Source organism: Cyanistes caeruleus, chromosome 4, assembly GCF_971803275.1.
Source record: "Cyanistes caeruleus chromosome 4, bCyaCae1.hap1.1, whole genome shotgun sequence".
Classification (NCBI taxonomy): Eukaryota; Metazoa; Chordata; class Aves; order Passeriformes; family Paridae; genus Cyanistes; species Cyanistes caeruleus.
The window spans coordinates 58,223,983-58,243,772 of NC_141704.1; the positions used below are offsets into that span (position 1 = coordinate 58,223,983).

Consider the following 19,790-nt stretch of genomic DNA (forward strand, 5'->3'; position numbering starts at 1 on the left):
GGGTTGTTTTTTTTTTAGGGGATAGGTCATTGAAGTGGAACTCTGGAGGTACAGCCTGTTTTCCCAGGGATGCCACCCGCTCCCTGCGTGACAGGAGGAGAAAGGTCACTCGTTGTTCTAGGTCTCAGCTCCCAGCTGAGAATGATGCTGTCTCCCTCCTCTCATTTTCTAGCTTGCTTGTTTATCTCACTAGCTTTTCATCAGAGTAACATCCACTCTGCCTCTGTGCTGAGCACAGTGGGTCCTGCTCTTGGCTGGGGCTTTTAGACACCACTAGGAGTAACAGATATGATTCTCTCTTTACGTCTGTCTCCTCCCTCTCCGTCCATGCTCCAGTGCTTGTGAGGTAAGATTAACAGCTAAAAAACCCCAAACCAACAATAAAATCAGTGTAAATGGAGAAGGAAAGATCCAGTATAGGTGATAAATTGTGAGATAGGTTTGAGTGGTGTTTTTCTCCAGCCCTGCTGACTGGTGATCTCTCTCAGGTAAAGGTACTGCATTTTGGGACAAGAAGGATTTGAGCCTATCCTTTAAGTCAAAGGGGTGAACAAAAAGCAGCTTTGCCTGTTTCCTTTGCGCTAAGCACATTGTGAATATTCTTAAGCATTGCCACAAGGATTAACATCCCTGAATTTTAATGTGCCTGGTGCTGGAATGTAGCTGGAAAGCAGAGCAGGCAGGAATGGTCTCTCTGGGCTGTAGGCTCTGCTAGGTGACTCTTTGAAGTTCTTTTCAATAGCTTTCTGTTACTCAATATTTTTTTCTTTTCTGCCTTTTTTCCTCTTCCTTCAACCACTTCTGGAACAAGTACTGATACATTTCACGTTTCTCAAATTTACTGGACTGGATTGTTTTATCTCCACATACTTTTGCATGGCAGTAGTATTAAAATAATTTTTTTTTTTTAAAAAAAAAAGGGCATGGGGACAGAAGTACGGAGTTTGGTGTTTACTTTGGATCATTAACCTGGTCTGTAAATTTGATTTGATCTCTCCTTTTTTTTTGTTCCTCCCTTGCTCTTTCTTTTTTCAGAGCCTTCAAAGAGACGCAGTCTTCTGTGGCTTCGGGATCCCTGCAAGAAATGGGAGTCTGATGGATTGTAAATGCACCTGCTTTGTTTAAAACCCAGCCAAACAGATAAGTGCACTTTTAATTATCTCCGAACGGTGCTTTAGACATAGCTGTGCACAGCATCTCTCTTCAGTTTGGTGAGGCTCTGTGTTTCACCCCTGCAAATGAATGCTGTGTGGGTCTCATTTCAGCTGAGAAAAACCAGACACTATTGGTATTTCACATTAAGGTAATTAACTGGTGTCTGAAGGAGCTGCAGCTGAGGGGTTGGGAGGCTCCCAGGGGTCTATCCTTGCTCTTCCAGAGCCACTGTCGCCAGCAGCCCTGTGAGGTTTTGGGACTCTGAGGAGGAACTCTGCGGGACCAGACGAGGCTGATGTGACCCATCTGAGCCTTAAAGACTCCTGTGGGACTCATTAGAGGTTTAATAACTAAACTTGGCTGGTTTGATTGAGAAGATGCTTGTGCAGGCTTGGCACAATCTCAGAGAAACCAGCTTGTGCTGCTGGCAGGAGAAAGGGCTTTCTGCATGTGTTTGTCATATGTGTGCAGAGAAAGTGATAACCCTGCTTCCTCCCAACAGCTTCCAGGTGGGAAAAGAGCTGGGGATGGGGGAGAAAAGACCTTGGTTACCCTGAGTTTACACAGGGCATGCCAAGAAGTATCATTGGTGAGTGGTAACAAGAATTGTCCCCTCACAGTAAGGGGAACATTTTTGTCTCTTTAGCAAGAAGGCAGCTTCTGGCTGCTTAGGTCTGCTTCTAGAGGTGACCACTGTCTCCTTCTGGATACACCACTGCAATTACTAAATTATTCAAGAAACCCATAAAATAGGGTCTCATTTTGTCTCAAAGTGTAACTTTGCAATAATATACAGCCATGGGGTCGGGGCAAATATTCGCCATAATGCAATTTACTGTATTAGAATAATGAAAAAAAAAAAACAATAAGCATTGAAGCTGAGTGCATGAGCTTATTATTGTTGTTATTATTATTATTGTTGGGGATGTGTGGCAGGAGGCCGGACAAGAGCCACATTATTTACTCCAGACTTGTCTTGCTTGCTCTACCAGGGATAATTACAAGTGTGAAACGTCTGCCTTGCTATTAGGAAAACTACAGACAGGTTTGCTACAGTAAATGAGGCTGTAGCAACTAACCTGAATTCATCTTACCTTCCTAAGCAAAAGGTGAGTTTCTTGGTGAAGTTGCCAATTTAGAGAGAGACAGGAGAGACAAGGATGGGAAGTGGGAGGTTGCTGCAGTTTGTGAGAACTAAATCTGGATCAACTCGTGATTCCTGAAGTGTCTGAAGTTCCCTCTTTTCTAGGAAAAGCTTCACTGCTGCTGTTATTACCAAGGACTTTTTTATATGAATAGAAGAAATGGCACGTCTGTTAGTAATGAATAAGTTCTGCCTTACAATTGTAATACTTATTCCTGACTTTTCAATACTTTGAAAGCAAAGAAGCTTGACACTATATTAAGAAACACTGATAAAACGGAGCTCAAGTGAGAAAATCAGGGCTAGTTCATTCAGCAAAGGTGGAAGTTAAAAAAGCTTAAACCCTCTCTGTGAACCAGCTAACACAGCTCAGTGTTTTTCTGCCCTCAGAGATTCTCAAGGTATTGGTTGTTAAGTTTGCAACTTTAAATTCGTTTACTGCCTGTGAGCCAAAATCAATGTTATCCCCATATTAGATCCCATTAAATTAACCCTAAGCTGGCCAGTCCCAGTCTGGGCAATCTGACATTACTCCAAATCAAATTTGGGAATCATCCTGAGGTGTGGCTGGCATGCAACATGTAATGTTTTGTGCTTCCTGGAATAAGAAGCAGCAAACACTCAAAGTGTCTCCTGGGAGCTGTACTGATGAGAGAGGTGATACCAAGAGTGTTCTATGCACCTGTGCTTTGGCTGGTGCTTCCTGCAGCTGAGGAGAACAGATTCAACAGCTCTTGTCTGGTTACTGCAAAAAAATTTTGTCCAGAAAAGAAGATCCTTGGATCCCTAACTCCTTGTCTTACAGGTGAGCCTTGAGGACACCTGAGAGACTGTAGCTCCTGAATGCATGACCTTCCCCTGTGATTAGAAGAAAGCCATGGGGAAAGACAAGAAAGAAGAGGCCATCTTCCTGAGGAAAAAGATAACTTTGCTGCGAGCTTTCTCGCTGCTCATCGGCAGCATGGTTGGCAGTGGCATCTTTATTTCCCCCAAAGGAGTACTGAAAAACTCTGGCAGTGTGGGATTCTCCCTGGTCGTGTGGTTTTCCTGTGGGCTCTTCTCCATGTTTGGTGAGTGCTGAGCTTTGGCAGCCTTTGCTTAAACACCTGGCAGGTGAGGGGAGCCTGTGCATTTTTGTGTTTAGAAAGTTGGGAGATGAATAAACCCAAAATTCCTGGTTCCTACTGCCACAAAGGTTTAAGAAGTCTGGGAATGATCACTAGGAGTTTTCAGTTCAAATGATTTCCCTGGGGCAGTGGAGAAACTTCCAGCACTTATGGTCTGTGAATATCAATTCATGTACAGTCCAGGGCAGGGGAGTGGCAGTGATGCAAATGGAGACAGCCTGGTGTCTGCCAGGAAAGCTGGGAGAGAATGAGGGAACTCCTTCTGTAAGGTAGAAAGGAGATGTAGGCACCTAAAAGGGAATCTGAGTGCTGTGCTGTTCTTTTCACAGACACTGTGAAGAGAGTAGGGAGTCCCAATATGCCCCATGGGACCCCCTTTCTGTCAGAGAGACAGAATTCTGCTGGAGCAGAATTCTTGGGGAGCTGCAGGGCATGCACCAGCCCAGAGCAGGTGTTGGGTGTCTGTAAGAAATGGTGTGGGTATGTCTGATGCTGCCCACTTTCTGTGTGTTGCTATTGGCTTGATTTCTGTCATTTAATACCAGTCTTTTCTCACAAAGCATTGTCTTTTTGATGACAGTTTCATTCTAGTTCTTTTGAAATAACATAGCTCTTGTAAGTTACAGTGGATAAAACACATGGCTTTTAGTTTCTTTCATTAACTGCATAAGGTCACCATCTCAGAAACTCTCTGAAGGTGCTATTAGGACAACTGTAAGTTCTCCCAGCCCAGGAGAGAAATCTGACGCTTATTACAGTGGATGACTTTAACATTCCTCTTCTGTTGTAACTTACTAAAAAATAAAACAAAGAAACAAAAAGCCAAACAAAGCAAAAACAATAAAAGCAAACAAAAAATCCCCAAAACCAAACAAAAAAAACCAAACAGAAAAAACCCTGCCAAAAAAACCCCCAAAAACCCAAAACCAAACAAACAAAAAAAATAAACAAGAAAGGAAAAATAGTCCATGTGAAAAAAAAAACCACTTTGACACTGTGGCTTGTACATGCAGGTTTAGAAACTGGGACATTCAATTGTTAGTAGGGCAGTAAATTGTTCTTGCTCTCAGCATATGTGTACCAATATTTCACATTGCAACCTTTGTGTGGTTGTTTGGTGAATTATTCACTTCTGCTTAAGGAAAAGCTGACAATATAATGTGAGTATGGTTTCTTCTAACCAATCAGAGCAGTAAATGATAATGTGAGTGCTGATCACACAGCCAAGCTCTGCACTTGCAAAGGTTTCTCCCTCTACAGCATCCTTTGATACACTCTGCTGGAAGAGCCTTGGGAGCCTCTTTATCAAGTGATTGCATTTTGTAGCTGGATTTGTTGGTTTGTTCTTCTCTTTTATCAGCTTGATGACCTCCCCTGATCATTTCTCTGACATTTTTTTGCATTGTATTTAAAAGGCCTGCTTTTCTTTACTCTTTTTTTTCCCTCTCAAGTGGGGCATATATACAAGTCCCATTGCATGAGTTCAGCAACATATTTACATGCATGGTTGAAGCCTTTAAAGGGACCACTGGAATAAACAAGATGAACTGTCTGCCTATATTGGGTGCTTTGAACAGGAGTTCTGCACAAATTTACCAACAGGGAGGCAGGAAACATTGAGGCTGTCTCCATCCTGCATGACCCGAATATGTCATGACTGCCATTGGACTTGGAGGCATGGTTATGTCACCACTGGATTCAAGGGAGGGAAGGGATTTAGGTGAAGATGCAAGATAAGGACACAAGAATGTTGCCTGAGATCAAAAACATGATTGGAAGGACCAGTTCAGCCATGGCCTGTGGTTGAGCTGCTGTAGCTGCTTTGTAAGCACCATTTCACCAGTCTAACTGTGAGGAGAAGTAAGAATCCAGGGCATCTTTCAAAGAAAACCTCTTGTAGCTCTGTGCAGCATTTCTCTCATGCACCTTTATTCAGAGCTTCCATGGAAATGTTGTGACATTAACCACAAAATAGAGAATTTCTTTCCACCTGACAGGTAAGCCAATTACTTGAAAAGTTCAAACCACAGTAGTGCACAAAAATAAGGAAAAGCAGTTCTGTTAAACCTCTTTTTCTTCCTCTCATTCACTAGTTATTTTAAATGGATTTGTTCAATCCCTGAAAAAATCACACAGAAAAGGGAAAATCCCTGGGATTATTTACTTGGTACGTTTTTACCTGAACTTTTCCAGGTGCCTTGTGCTATGCAGAGCTTGGAACAAGAATCACCAAGTCTGGAGGACATTATATCTACATTTTGGAGACACTAGGGCCTCTGCCAAGCTTCTTATTCCTGTGGGCAGAGTTTTTTGCTATCAGGTAAGAGATTTGGTTTGCTTGCCTCTTCATGGATGCAGTGTTAATTTAAAATACCAAAAGTTATGGGGCCAGGTAACAGTCCAGGCAGTTTGTAAACAAAAGAGTAGAAACAAGATGAATGATTTTTAAAGATTTTTCAGTGATAAAGGGAAGAAGACACAATGTGGAAATAGTTAGAAATGTTAAATATGTTCTGTACTTGAAGAATATCTCTCTTTTCCCCTGGCAGCTCATATCCCCCAAGAGCTGTGGTGTATTTCAGACAATAGGTGCCAGATTTATTTCAGGTCTTCTGTTTTCAGTGTGAAACTTTTTTGGTTTCTCCAGATTTGGAAAGTGGAGACAACTTCCTGGCTTAGCCCCAAGTCAAATAATTTATAAAATTGTGAACCACTTATTTTTTTAGCATTAAAAAGGAAGTCCTCCCCTCTCAATAACCTGTATCCTTCATGTAAGCTTAGATGAAGCAGAACATATGAACTACACTCGCAATGCTCAGTATGATTAATCTCAACTTTTGCTTTCAAGTTGGAAATTAATCATTTTGCAGCATGTGGTTTTTAACCCATTCACTGAGAAAAACCTATGAGAAAAACTTGATGGGAATTCACCATCTGCATGGGTGAGAGGATTAAGCCAGGGGGGGAAACTTGCTCCCCTTCCCAAGTTTTGTGCAGTTTTACTTCATGCCATTTTCCAGCCATCCTCAGGCCAGATTGTGCTTGGCTCCCCCCCACTCCAGGCCTGCCAACAGTGCTGTGGTTTCCCTGGCATTTGGTCGCTACATGCTGGAGCCGTTTTTCACCCCCTGTGCTGCCCCTGTCCCTGCGGTGAAGCTCGTCTCTCTCCTGGGCTACTGTAAGTACTAACACCTATGGGATTGTCTGTCCTGGCCTCTCTGCCCTAGACAAGGAGCACTTATGGGGTGTTATTTCTGGGACAACTGTGGGGGAAGGGTCCTGTCTTACCTCCTCAGCTAACCAAAAACGTTCTGATTCAAGGTGATGGTGTTGGGCCACGTTATTCTCTAGGAAGGGGAATGGGCCTCCCTGTTGACTAGCTGGAGCCCTAGGCAGGGAAATTTTGCCAGGTGTGGGAGCAGAAACTCTCAATGTGTAATTGTGCAAGAGTCACATGAGTTGTGGGTGTAAGGCTTGAGGTTTTGGACTCGTCTCCTGGTGCATCCAGCCCATGAAAGTGTTCTGCCTGCTCCAGACTGGTGTGGGCTGGCACAGGGAATGCTGTGAAGTCAGCTGCTGAGATGTCCCACACCTTTCCCCCAGGCAGGTGTGGATTACCCAGAAGGAACCAGGTTCTGCTCCCTTTTAGGAACATAAGTCTGCCCCTTCTTTAAACACTGTATGCTGGACCACACCAGTGTTTTCTGACATCTCTCACCTCAGGCATCCTCTCTAAGGCATAAAGGTGTGCCTTTCCCCCAGCAACCCCAGGACAGGGAGAGCTGCTGTGTTTTTTCCTGTGTATGTTGAGCACAGGCTGCAGCTGTAGCAGTGTGGTTTTCTCTCCAGACATGGTCCTCACCCTCAATTCCTGGAGTGTCACCTGGAGCGCGCGGCTGCAGACAGCTCTCTCCGTTGTCAAACTCCTGGCTCTTGCACTCATCATCGTGCCAGGGATGATGCTGCTGGCCCAGGGTAGGTGTTGCTGCATGGCTGAGGGAGGGTGCTCGATGTGTCCCCCATCATGGCTTTTATCAGTCCCAAGTGACAAGTGTGGTGTTCACTCAGCTGGCAGGAGCTTTCTCTGTCCATGTGCCAGATGTGAATTATCTGGGAGCTGAGACCGGCGTAGCTGGCACTGGGCTGATGCACCTGGTTGGTTGGTTGGTGCTTTCTCCAAAATTTAGTGGGTCTTAGCACCAGAGGATGTGTGATCCTACCCAGGGTCATACAGACACCTTTCTCTGTAGATGGTCTTTCTTTGGAGTCAGACTTGCCTATTTCCTGTGTAGCTCAAAATCTTTCCAAAGCAGCACATATTTGATGGACGTTTAGGCTATGTGCCAGCATCCCCTGTGCCAGTCACAGCTGTGAGTTACCAGCCCTCAGCTGAGCCCTGGTAATGGTATCTCTAACCCTTCTGTGGCATAAGATAATGTTTTTTACCTCCAGATTGAGATGGGTGGTAATTTAGTGAATTGACAATGAACTTTTTACAGGATTTCATGCCTGCATGCAGTGGGGGAGAAAACCCTGCCAGTAGCATCTTCTGTGAATGATACAAGAGTATTGGCTTTAATCCAAGCCTCAGTTTATAGAAAAGCCCAAGGCATTCCCACTCAAGGGATGAAGCCTGCTCCCTCTTCCTGCTATTACCTTCTTCTGCAGAGAAAACACCACAGGCAGTGGGCTCCTCGTTCATGTTTCTTTCTGATGTCTGGAGCTGGCTCCTTTGAACATGCAAAGCTCCCCTTGGGCTGGCAGCACTACTGAACTAAAGGACTGCCCTGCAGCTAGGAATCCCGAGCCATTGTTGTTAGGAATGCCTTCAAATGACAATCTGGAGCCCTGGCACCCCTCCTCTGGAGGGGAGGATAAGTGCAGGTGACATCTGGAGGGAGAATTCAGCAAGAGGCTCCAGTATGACAGGTTGTATTTAATGTGACTCACAGGGGACTGAAAAGTGCTCATTAATGCATTGCAGGCAATAAATCCTTTTCATGCACCATCACTTACCAGCTATAATTTTAGAACATAATAAAAGTACCCCAATAGGCCCACTCCTATATTTTGGGTTAGTTTTCTTCAAACCTATTTTCAAATTGATGGTTTTTTTTGTTTGTTTGTTTTTTGGTTTTTTTTTTGCTTAAAAATCAGTTTTGTGTTTTTGAATAATTTGTCCTGATTCCTCTGCCTTATGCTGCTCTTTTTTTTTAAAAAAAAATTGCATTTCTGTCCTTTCCTCTGCCATTACCTTCTCTTTGGCTCAAGCTTATATTAGAGACTGGCTGGGCCAGTGTTTCAAACCCGAGTGCCCAAATCTCATCACCGAACTTCCTGCAGATGCACCTCCACAGAAATGGCCTGACTTTCTCCATGTGCTCCATGCCATGCCACACTTTGCCTGGTGAAGCCCAACCAGGCAAGCTTCTCACCTCTTAAAGAGAGTTTATTATGGAAAATTGAACACAGATGTTGAATCAAACCTTGGGTTACCTGGATTTGAAAATGTTGGGATGCAATTCTTTTTGACTCTGTTCAAATGAGAGGCCATTCAGCATTTCTCGCTTCCCTAATTTTTTTTTTTTATTTAGAGAAAATCCTGACTTTTTTTTTCTTTTTTGTTATCTTTTGTTTTGTTATTTCAAGCAGACAACTTGAAGGAAAATAAGGAGAGTTGGTAAATATCTGAGACACCTCTGCTTTGAAAATTTTATTTGCTTCGCCCTGTGTGTCCTTTCCTGTGGGTGAGTGGTGGTGGGTCAGACTGGCAGGTCCCTGCTCCCATCCCCTCCTCCAGCCTGGTTCCCATGCTCTGGCCAGCACAGGGCTGGGGTCAGTGCTCCAGCAGCAGGAACAGGAGAGAGCACAGTGAGAGCTGAGTTAGCTGCCTCGCTGGCTGCACCACATCAAAGGGCAGTGTGTGTCCAGCTGCTGAGGGGGCTGGGGATGGAACATGGGGGTCAATCCAGCAACTTAATTTTGGGCCTAAAGAAATGAGAGGACAGCATGGATCCCCTCACCTCCATGATCTCCTGTTCCCACAGCAGGGTCTGTTGGAAACAACTAGCTATTGTTGTTGCCCTTCCTGAAATGCCTACCGTAGCTGGACAAGGGATAGATTATTTTTTTAATTTTTTTTTTTTTTTATGTCACTGTAGGAAAGTAAACACATCAGCAACAGCACTGAAATTAAAGTAATGAAATGAATTTGAATACCCTGCTCCAAGGAAATCGCAAACACTCTTCCCAGGTCTGGGCAAGAGGTACAAGGGATGTTATCCTACAGGGAAGGAAGCCTGTCTCTGACATTTTCCTGCTCTCTGTCCCTTGTTTGTCTCCTCTGCAGGCCACACCGAGAACTTCCAGGATGCTTTTGACAGACAGTCGCTGGTTCTGGATAAACTCCCCCTGGCTTTCTATGCAGGCATGTTCGCATACTCCGGCTGGTAGGTGCCATGGGAGGGCACTTCTCGGGCAGCAGACAGGTGCCCTCAGCGTGACTCAGACTCTCACCCCGTCTCTTCCCATCGTGCAGGTTTCAGACCAGCTTTGTGCGTGAAGAGTTGGTCAAACCTGAACGGTAAGGCTGGGAGGAAGCTGCCCTGGGTTACCAGCCTCGGGGGTCCCGCAGCTTTCCCAAGTGCAGTACAGGAGGAAAAAGTTTGTGGGTTCACCTGACTGCAATCGATTGTACTGCCAGATAAAATCTGCAGTAATGCTGTGCATAACAAGGAATAGCAGCTTGTTCTTTGTGTGTGTGTGTGTGCTCCCCTTCCTTCTAGAAATATCCCCCTGGCTGTCATCGTGTCCGTCATCTCGGTAATTGTGGGGTACATGCTCACCAATGTCTCCTATTACACGGTCCTGGGAACACAAGATGTTCTGGCTTCTCCTGCTGTGGCTGTGGTGAGTTGTCATTGCTGTTGTTATCTCCTCAGTGTGGCAAGTTTACGCTGTGGTCATGGCAAGTCTTTCAGAGATGGTTTTCCTATAAGATGCTTTATTGCTTTGTAATTTCCCTGGATTACAGGGCAACAGTAAATTCTTCTTGTCATGCCTAAACCATAATGAAAAAGTAATCTGCAGATGACAGTAGAAAAAGTGAGATTTATGACTTCTATATTGCTCCTTCAAGGGAAGAACTTTTCATTTTTTTGACCCTGATGTCACCTAGAGATCACCACATTTTCCCTGAAGTCATGTTTGCTTTTCCTCCAGAGCTTTGTGCAGCGAGCTTTCAAAAGCCTGATCTCCGTGGTGCCTGTCCTTGTCGCACTGTCCTGCTTTGGAACCATGAATGGAGGAATCTTCACATTTTCAAGGTCACATCCCTAAGGATGTTATGCTTTTGGCTTACTGAATCAGAGGGGAGTGTCACCAACCTGTACAACTACCCATCCATACAGTGGCATTTTAGCCACTCTTGTGGGAAAAATAAGGCTTTTGACTCTCAGGTTGTCAGGTACAGGATGGTCCCTTTTGGCTAAGAGTCTGTTTTTTCTATTTCTGACCAGGTCCAGACTTTGGTGTCTAGGACTGGTCACAAACAAAGATTTTTATCTTCTCCCCTACCCTCCAGTTTAAATCCCCAGTTTAAAGTGAAATGTTAATGTTTCTGGTGAACTAAAGGCTTTGTTGATGTTGGCAGCTGCTCAGTGAGACTGAGTCTTCTTTCACTGGGTTCACCCAGCTGTGCTGCTGGAGGGCATGGGGTCCCTCTGCTGTGAGGCTCTCTAGGCAAACTCTCCTTTGAGGACTTTGCTTTGAAGTCAGTGAAATGTCATAGAGATGGGCTATTCCTAAAGCAATAGTCAAGGTTCAAGAAGTCTTGTTATAGCAATAAGAAAAGCTTTGTTCCATGGAAAAATAAACTTGCCAGCTTCACTGTCTGCCACACTCTGTGTCCTTATGGGAGCCTTGAAATTGGAGAGGAGGGCAGACCTTGTGAAGAAGTATGTTGTGTTCGTCCTGTGAAGCTGAGCAAACCCTCTGCCATGGGTTCTGCTTCACAGCTTTGACTGCAAAGGGAAAAATCAGTTGATCTGAAAGGAATATTTCGTAGCCTGAAAGCTAATGAATTATCTGATCCACTACCCTGAAGTCCTGTGTTAAATACAGGTGTGGATGATCCTTCCCATTCACTGCTCTAAATAATGGCTTTCTTTGAGGATGAGAAATCTCTGGACAGCACAGAGGTTCTTAATGTCCCCTACTGACCTTCTCTCCCCCATCCTGGCATCATTACCATAATCACTGCAGAAAGTCCATATAAACACTGATGGGGCCTCCCTGGCTGCCTGCCAGCCACACCCCTGCAAAGCCACAGAGACAGCAATAAAGCCAGTTGTACACTTGTGCCCCAGCTGCTTGGGGCCCTGCTTCAGCCCAGATGATGCTCTGGCATGGTTTGTTTGAGGATATTAAATTTATAAAATTGGATGTGATTGTCTTCTCCGTAATTGCTCTTTCATGAGTCAAAGGAGGGATGCAAGCAAGGAACTCTCTGCTCTGATTTTGTAGTTGTTCTTGTGTGTAGCTGGTCTCTTGGCAGTACGACAAACTTTATTTTCCAGCAGCTGACCAGAAGATTGGAAATCATCTGTCATTTGAGGAGATTGCACTTTATTTTTTCTATATATGTACATATAAGAATAGAGATTTCAAAGCTGACAATCCCCTTTCATAAACTCAACAGTTTCTCTTATATAGGATTAAAGTTTGTGACCCCTCCACTTCCTTTTCATTGGAAAGATTAATTCCTTTTTTTGATGGCAAGAGACTTTCTTCTTACTCCTGTTTCCAGTCTGGGCTCATTCACGGTCACTTCGGACTTGCCCAGAGGTCCCTGCTAATGAGGCACCCAAGGGGCCACTGCCAGTGTTCTGATGGGCTCTGAACTGCATTGAACTGGTCTTGGGAGAGCTATGGGAACTCAGCCTCGGTTTTCTTCCAAACGCCCCTAAAGTGGAGCTCTGAGCAACTTGGTCTGGTGGAAGCTGTCCCTGCCCATGGCAGAGGGGTGGGTTCCAACCCAACCCAAGCTTTCTATGAAAGTGCAGATAAAGGCAGAACTGTGGTCTTGAATAGCAGATTTGTGCTGGGGAAGGCAGCGTGTGTCTTGATGCCTCAGGTCAGTCCAGATCTCATTTCTAATGTGGATGTAGAATGTTAATGTAAAGGGCTCCTTGTCTTTTCCTAGGACTCTGTTTGTGGCTTCCAGGGAAGGGCAGTGGCCTCCTCTCTTCTCCATGATCCACATTCGAAGGCATACCCCCCTTCCCGCTGTCATGTTAATGGTAAGGAGATCTGGATGTGTGTGACATGCTCTGTTCTTTTGCTGTCTTGGCTTTCTTGCAAGGAGTGGATAAACTGAGGAGTTTTAAAGGGTGTTGAGACATTAAATTACCCCCTGAAAAATAAAGAGGGCAGGATCCAGGAAATGGCTGCAAAGTATTAAGTCCCCTTGAGCCAGCAGTGGTATCCAAATGTACAACCTTGAAGTCCCTGCCTTGTAACACCTTTTTTAAAAATACAGTCCCTACTGTCTGCCACAGGTGTGCTGCTTGATATAGGCTTATGAGAACACCTCTGCCAGGCTTGGCTATTTGGAAACTGAAAATTCCCAGGTGTGGTGGAAATGCAGGGAATAAGCATTTGTAGAGATGATCTGGTCTCATGTTTTGGTTTGTTCAGGGATTTTTTAATGGCAATGGTTCAGCTCCATCCCAACAGTGCTGCAGTGCCTGTTGCAGCTTGGCTGACCTGCTGAAAACTTAGCAGATGTCGTTGTAGATAGCCTGTGTACCAACAGTGCAGGCTTTTGGATCATGCATGTTTTAATTGCCCTGGCTTGGACATGAAGCATCGAAGATGCTGCTGATCTTGAAATGATCACTCTTTTCTGTAGCACTACAGAACAGTGCCTTTAGGTCTTTTGCCTTCAATCTGTGACACTGTTTTGTAAAGTTCTCTGACCTCCAAAATGTTGCAGCTGTGATGTAGTTGCAGGGGGGCTGGAGGAGGTGATCCACAGCTTTAATGACTGTATTTCATGTTCACAATGCTCAGTTCCCTTTGGTCACTGCCATGGTGTGCATTGGAGACATCTACCATCTACTGAACTTCTTCAGCTTTTCCCGATGGCTCTTCATAGGATTAGCCACCCTCGGGCTCATCATCCATCGGCACCGTCACCCGGAGCTGCACAGCCCCTTCAGGGTAAATGCACAGCACCTACCTGGCAGCCTGTGCAGGCCTGTCATTCCTCTCTTTGATTTGCTAATAATTACAGCATTACATGGCTATGGCTGCCTTTAGGCTCTAAGGGGTTTCAGTCCCTGATGCTTAGTAATGCCTGTGGGGAGCTCCTGAAAGTGGTTGATGTGCCCAAACAGCCAGATGTGGTAAATCCTATAAAGCCAGTTCTACACCGAGTCACCAGATGCATCTGTTAGAAGACTGCTTGCTACAGGGGACAAAGTTTCAGGCTTGGAACTGGGAGATGTGTGGAGAGCGGTTCTCTTGCTCATCTCTTGTGGGCTACAAGAAGGGACTTTTGCCTGGATGTTATTTCAGTGATAGGTAAGTCTCAGCTCTAGCTGAGAATCAGGAAGGTGTCAGGCTTGGGGGAAAAGGAGCATGGGTGGAGGGATCCTGGGAGCAAACCTGACTTGGGAGGAGTCATCTGCTGGTATGGAAATACTGTCTCATGTAAAGCAATGGGCCCCTCTTATGGTCTCTTTCACTCTGCTGTGTGCTGGGATCCCCCTCATGTCAACAGGGGATGCTGGAGCTGGTGCTGGAGCAGCTTTCCTGTGCTTGGGCACCTTTTCCACTGCCAGATAATGAATGTGCAGAAGGCATTAGGCTGGGGGGGTGCTTGAGGTGGGCTCAGTTTGTTCCTGACTCTGGTGGCCCCTGCATGGTGCCTCCAGCCAGAGCTCCTGGGGAAGAGAGGGGACCTCCGGGGCCACTGGGCAGTCAGGAGCTCGGGGGACAGAAACACTTCCTGCACCTCGCAGGGCTCCCCTCTATGGGCTGCGAACATCCTCCTGCAAAGTTCGGGGCAATTTTTCCTCTCGGTCTTTGCATTTAGCAGAGATCTTGAGGCTTCCCAGTTTGTTGGTTGGCTGCACTCATGTACTCCCCCAAAACCAAACTGAATAAGTTTTTAGTTTTTCTTTCAAACCAAGCTTCTCAGGGGAGATTTATTAATGGGTGGCACTGCTGATGGTTTCAGATGCTGAGATTTTGCCCTGCTTTTCTTCAGACAAAGATTCAGACTTCTAGCGGCTCCTAAATGCTGGTTAAGCGGGGGAGGGAAATACTGGCCTTTGGGTCAGTTCGGCTGGTTTTCCCTGCCTTTTCCCATGTTTATGGGATCCGTGCGCGGGTGGCGCGGGCACGTGCTGCGCTCTAGTGGCCGCGCGCGGGCTGTCCCCTGTCGCTGCCCGGCGGAGAGCAAGGCGTGCCACGCGTGTGACAATGCTGGTGCTTAGGCTCTCCGTAGCATTTTGAGTTAGAAACGGCGAGAAAACACCGGGAAGAGCAGGGAGCAGTCGGCTCGCACACCTCTCAAGCAGATGTGCAGCGTGTGTGCATGTAGGAGTGGCTGGCAGGGGGTGCTCCGGCTCGGAAGACAACAAGAGCACCAAAGTTTGATGGCTGGATGGCTGCCATACCTAGAGCAACTGATCTCTTCCAACTTGGCATGTTGAGCATCCAAAATACAATCTTTATTACTGCTAAAGATTGTCACCCTATATGACAGCAGATCCTTCATTCCATCAGCCGTGGCAAGGAGTTACTTGGCTGAGTTTGGATACAGAAACAGAGGGAGTGTTTCACAGTTTTATTATTTATTGCAGTCTTCCTATTTGCTCTCCAAATAAACCAGATGAATTGGCTCACCCAATAGGGTATGGCTGAAATGCTGAGTGCTGCTTTGATTTTCACCATGGTGTTGCTGAATCTGAAGTTCTTGGCACAGGTACTACAGAGATGGGGATAGGGAGTCTGGTTTGTCTTGGTTTAGTCACTCTAAGTCTCTGGCAAACTGGAGGCGGGTCAACACAAGTCATGAGCTTTAAAAGCAAAGAACAGTTTGATTCAAAGTGTCACTTCTTTTTTGGCTTCAAATCTTCCCTCAGCAGTTGCCTTAGGTGGCAAGAAGGTTTGTGTGCGTGCACAGGAGCAGGACATTCACAGCCATGGGGGTGTAGGTGGCTTCTCCCCCTGCTTGGCTCCCAGTCGCAAGTGAGGTTTAGATTTTGGTGCACATGAATATAGGAGGCATGCACCTCACAGGGCACACTGGGCTCTGAAGCTGATGCAGTTGTTTGCAGTTTGATTGTACAGAAGCATTCTGTGGGACAGGATATGATTCTTCTCATTTTCTTTAGAAGGAGAAGTGAATACAATGTGGGCTGGCATATGCAGAGTCTGATTGGCTATAGCCACCAGTTTTCCCTGATAGTCTTCTCTGCTCTTTTCCCCAGGTTCCCCTGTTTGTTCCTGTCTCTTTTACCATCATCTGCCTCTTCACAGTGGCAATGTCTTTCTACTCAGACCCTGTGAGCATTAGCATTGGATGCACTATGGTTTTGAGTGGTTTTCCAGTCTACTACCTCATAATTCACAGGCAGATGTCAGACCGCTGCCGCAACCTGTTCTGTAAGTATGCACTTTCAGTATTGTGGACCTAAACAAGCTCAAGGGTTGGGATGCTGGTTTGCTCTTGTCATTTCTGTTCCAAGCCTTGCTTTCTTTTGATTTGCTGTTGGATGGAGGTACATCAGTAACCACTGAATAGAAGAAAGCATACAGCAAGAATAAGAAACAGATACTGTGATTTGCCAACATAAAAGGCTCCAGCCATCAGTGCTGATGCTCTGATTTTCAGCCATATCTCAGGATTTCCTCTGGACTAAGCTTCCTTCCTTTTTTTCCACGCTTTCAGATTATCTGACACATAAACTACAGTTACTGCTGGAAGTTGTCCAACAAGAAATCAAGACTTACTGACAAAACCATCAGAACTCACAGAAGACAATAAAGATCTACTTACACCATTTTTGACACCTTTGATTCTACCATAAGCAGGCCATGCTTTTATTCTTTTTTAGTCAGTGAAAATGAGGACAACTCTGAGCCAAAACCTTGCTGCAAGTGTTCCTAAGCTTGCCAATAGGGATCAGATCCTGCCCTTTCATTTTTTTCAGGAGAGCGAACTAGTTGTCTGAAATGAGCTTGCTTTGCCTGCAGTGTCTTTGAAACCAAGATCCTAATTTATCCCAGTACCGAGTAAAATTGAGTATGTGTGTGTACAGAGACAACATTTTGTTTTCCTAGCTTGGCAAACAGAGGAAGTGGGCATGTTGCAGAACTTAGAATCCAACACATGGAAGCCAAATGCAAGTTTCAAACAGAACTATAGCAGCTTTGTTGTGGACAACGGGAAGGGTTGGGGAGAGCGAATTAGAGATAAGGCAGATGAATTGGAAAGGGGAATGCAGGGGGATAAAATTTTATTCACCTGAAAGTGCAGATTGAGCTAATGAGAAGATATTTGAAATTCGAGTATTAACAAAGTAAGGTCAGAATTATTTGTTTTGATTTTTATATAAGCAGAATGAGGTTTTTTTAGCTTTGAAATAATCTTTCAATTTTGAATTTTACTTTTCTGAAATTGCATTTTAAAATGTACAAATACGTTTAAAGAAACCCAAACCAAACAGTTAAATATCAACTAGAATATCAACAGAATAGAGTCCTGGTCCCTCCCCCAACTTCCCAGACCCACTCCTCACCAGTGAGGTTGAAAACTCAGAATTTGGCCTAGCTCCAGTGAGATAAAATTCCTCTTTTAATTAAACAGGACCACTGATGAGGTTTGGGCAGATTCCTGAATAAGTGCATCTTTTGGTGCTGTAAGAAGACATGAATAACTTCACATCCAAGCTTTAATTTGCCAGTTGCACATGACTTGCTGATTTAATCCATAGATGCTCATTTGAACTAATGGCATAAGAAAGGTTTCCATTATTGAATTACTTTGGTTTACATTATTAATGTGGCAATGTTATGTCCAGATAAAACAGCAATTAGCTATTTACAATCATGTAATTGTTAATCAGTTCCTAAAAGACGGGAAGTAGCATGCTGAGATTCCTCTAATGATTGCTGGAAAGAGGAACAGCAGAATGTAGTGGAGCATTTTTTAATCCTTTGTATCAAACATTTATGTACTCAAAATAAAAACAAAGTACCATTTACAAATCCAATGTAATCTACTAAAACGTGTAAAATTGTGGAACTAAAACTGGGTTTTTTTCAAAGCAATTGAGAATTATTATTCTTGTAATGATTGTTTCCTGTTCCTGTGCTGAATTAAGCTGGGACAGCAGCAGTGTGGTTACAGGGCTTGTTTCCCCACTACCCTTCCACAATTTAATTTACCAGCTGCTGGAGATTGCCCAACAGGAAATACAGTCTCACATGGGAAAATCCTCACAGCGGAAAACCATCACAACCTACAGGAGAAGGTACTGGCTTTAAATGATGAAATGGATTCAAGTGAGATCTGGAAATGCTTCCAGGGTCCCAGACAAGAGCCAGCCCCTCCTCATGCCAGGCTTTGCTGAAGCTGAACCCCCTGGTACAGCTTCCCACAGCACCCCACTGGTGGAGCAGGACGCAGTATGGGTGGCTGGGGAATCAACCTGCAGAAGACCTTGCAGAACCAGGTGAGATCAATCACCCCAACATTTCCTGAGTCCACCCACTTAGGTACTGGTACAAGGCAAACGTCCAGCCTGGATGGGTAAGAAGGTTTTGGAGGAACTTAGGAACAAAAAAAGGATGTGTCATCTTTGGAAGGAGAGTCAGGTCTCTCAGGAAATATTTAAGGGGGCTGCTACAGCATGTAGGAAAAATAACAGAGAGGCCAAAACTCAGTTTGAACTTAAAATGGCAACTTCTGTAAAAGACAATAAAAAATGTTTTTACAAATATATTAATGGTAAAGGAAGGCTAAGACCAACCTTTGTTCTTCATTGGATAAGGGAGGGAACTTAGTAACTGCAGATGAGGAGAAGGAAGAGCTTCTTTGAGCTTCTTTGCCTCAGTCTTCAGTGGGAAAGCAGCTTGCCTTTAGGACAACTGTCCTCCTGGGCTGGGAGATGGTGTCAGGGAGCAGAATGGCCCTGTTATCCAGGAGGAGGCAGTCAGAGAACTGCTGAGCCACTTGGATGTTCATCCGTCTATGAGCCAGATGGGATCCATCCCAGGGTGATGAGGGATGGATGAGGGAGCTGCCAGATGAGCTTGCAAAGCCGCTCTCCATCATTTACCACAATCCTGGCTCACTGGTGAGGTTCCAGATGACTGGAAGCTGGCCGTTCACAAAAAGGGTGTGAAGGAGGATCCTGGTAATTATAGGCCAGTCAGCCTGACCTCAGTACCTGGTAAGGTAACGGAGCAGTTTATACTGAGTGTCATCACTTACAGGATGGACAGGGGGTCAGACCCAGACAGCATAGCTTTAGGAGGAAAGGCTGTGGATGTGTCTATTTGGTCTGCAGCAAGGCCTCTGACACTGTCTCCCACAGCACACTCCTGGAGAAGCTGGCAGGCCTTGGCTTGGACAGGAGCACTCTGTGCTGGGTTAAGAACTGGCTGGATGGTCAGGCCTAGGGAGTGGTGGTGAATGGTGCTGCATCCAGCTGGCTGCCAGTCACCAGTGGTGTCCCTCAGGGGTCTGTGCTGGAGCCAGTCCTGTTCAGTGTTTTTATTGATGATATGGTTGAGGGTATTGAGTCCTTCATTAGTAAATTTGCAGATGACACTAAGCTGGGAACATGTGTCGTCTGTTGGAAGGGAGGATGGCTCTGCAGAGAGATGGGATGAAGTTTAATAAGTCCAGGTGCTGAGTCCTGCATTTTGGCCACAATAACCCAGTGCTATGGGATGGGGACAGTGTGGCTGGACAGTGCCCAGGCAGAAAATGACCTGGGGGTTCTGGTGACAGCTGGCTGAACATGAGCCAGCAGTGTGCCCTGGTGGCCAAGAAGGCCAATGGCTCCTGGCCTGGATCAGGAATAGTGTGTTCATCAGGAGCAGGGAGGTCATTCTTCCCCTGTACTCAGCACTGGTGAGGCCGCTCCATGAGTGCTGTGTCCAGTTCTGGTCCCTCAGTTCAGGAAGGATGTTGAGACGCTTGAGCGCATCCAGAGGAGGCAACGAGGCTGGTGAGGGGCTGGGAACACAAACCCTGTGAGGAATGGCTGAGGGAGCTGGGGTTGTTCAGCCTGGAGAAAAGGAGACTCAGAGGTGACCTTAACACCTATCACACTCAGGTGGGG

At 45.4% G+C, this 19,790-nt stretch overlaps 1 protein-coding gene across 6 annotated transcripts; it reads left to right on the plus strand.

The window, feature by feature from the left end:
* Positions 1-1,320: 1,320 nt before the first annotated feature.
* LOC111936979 (cystine/glutamate transporter-like) lies at positions 1,321-17,711 on the plus strand. 6 transcript variants are annotated; one of them, XM_086884968.1, is made up of 15 exons: positions 1,501-1,664; positions 2,148-2,264; positions 2,405-2,700; positions 3,105-3,369; positions 5,620-5,746; positions 6,489-6,604; positions 7,276-7,401; positions 9,776-9,875; positions 9,965-10,009; positions 10,212-10,335; positions 10,648-10,751; positions 12,629-12,725; positions 13,498-13,647; positions 15,927-16,101; positions 16,388-17,711. In XM_086884968.1, exons 4-15 carry the CDS (start codon positions 3,177-3,179, stop codon positions 16,450-16,452), a joined length of 1,422 nt encoding a protein of 473 aa, XP_086741094.1. In that variant the 5' UTR covers positions 1,501-1,664; positions 2,148-2,264; positions 2,405-2,700; positions 3,105-3,176; the 3' UTR covers positions 16,453-17,711. The 6 variants fall into 6 exon arrangements, with proteins under 6 accessions (XP_086741091.1, XP_086741089.1, XP_023793945.1 ...); XM_086884966.1 differs by lacking the exon at positions 1,501-1,664 and adding an exon at positions 1,741-1,841; XM_086884965.1 differs by lacking the exons at positions 1,501-1,664; positions 2,405-2,700 and adding an exon at positions 1,321-1,496.
* Positions 17,712-19,790: the final 2,079 nt, after the last annotated feature.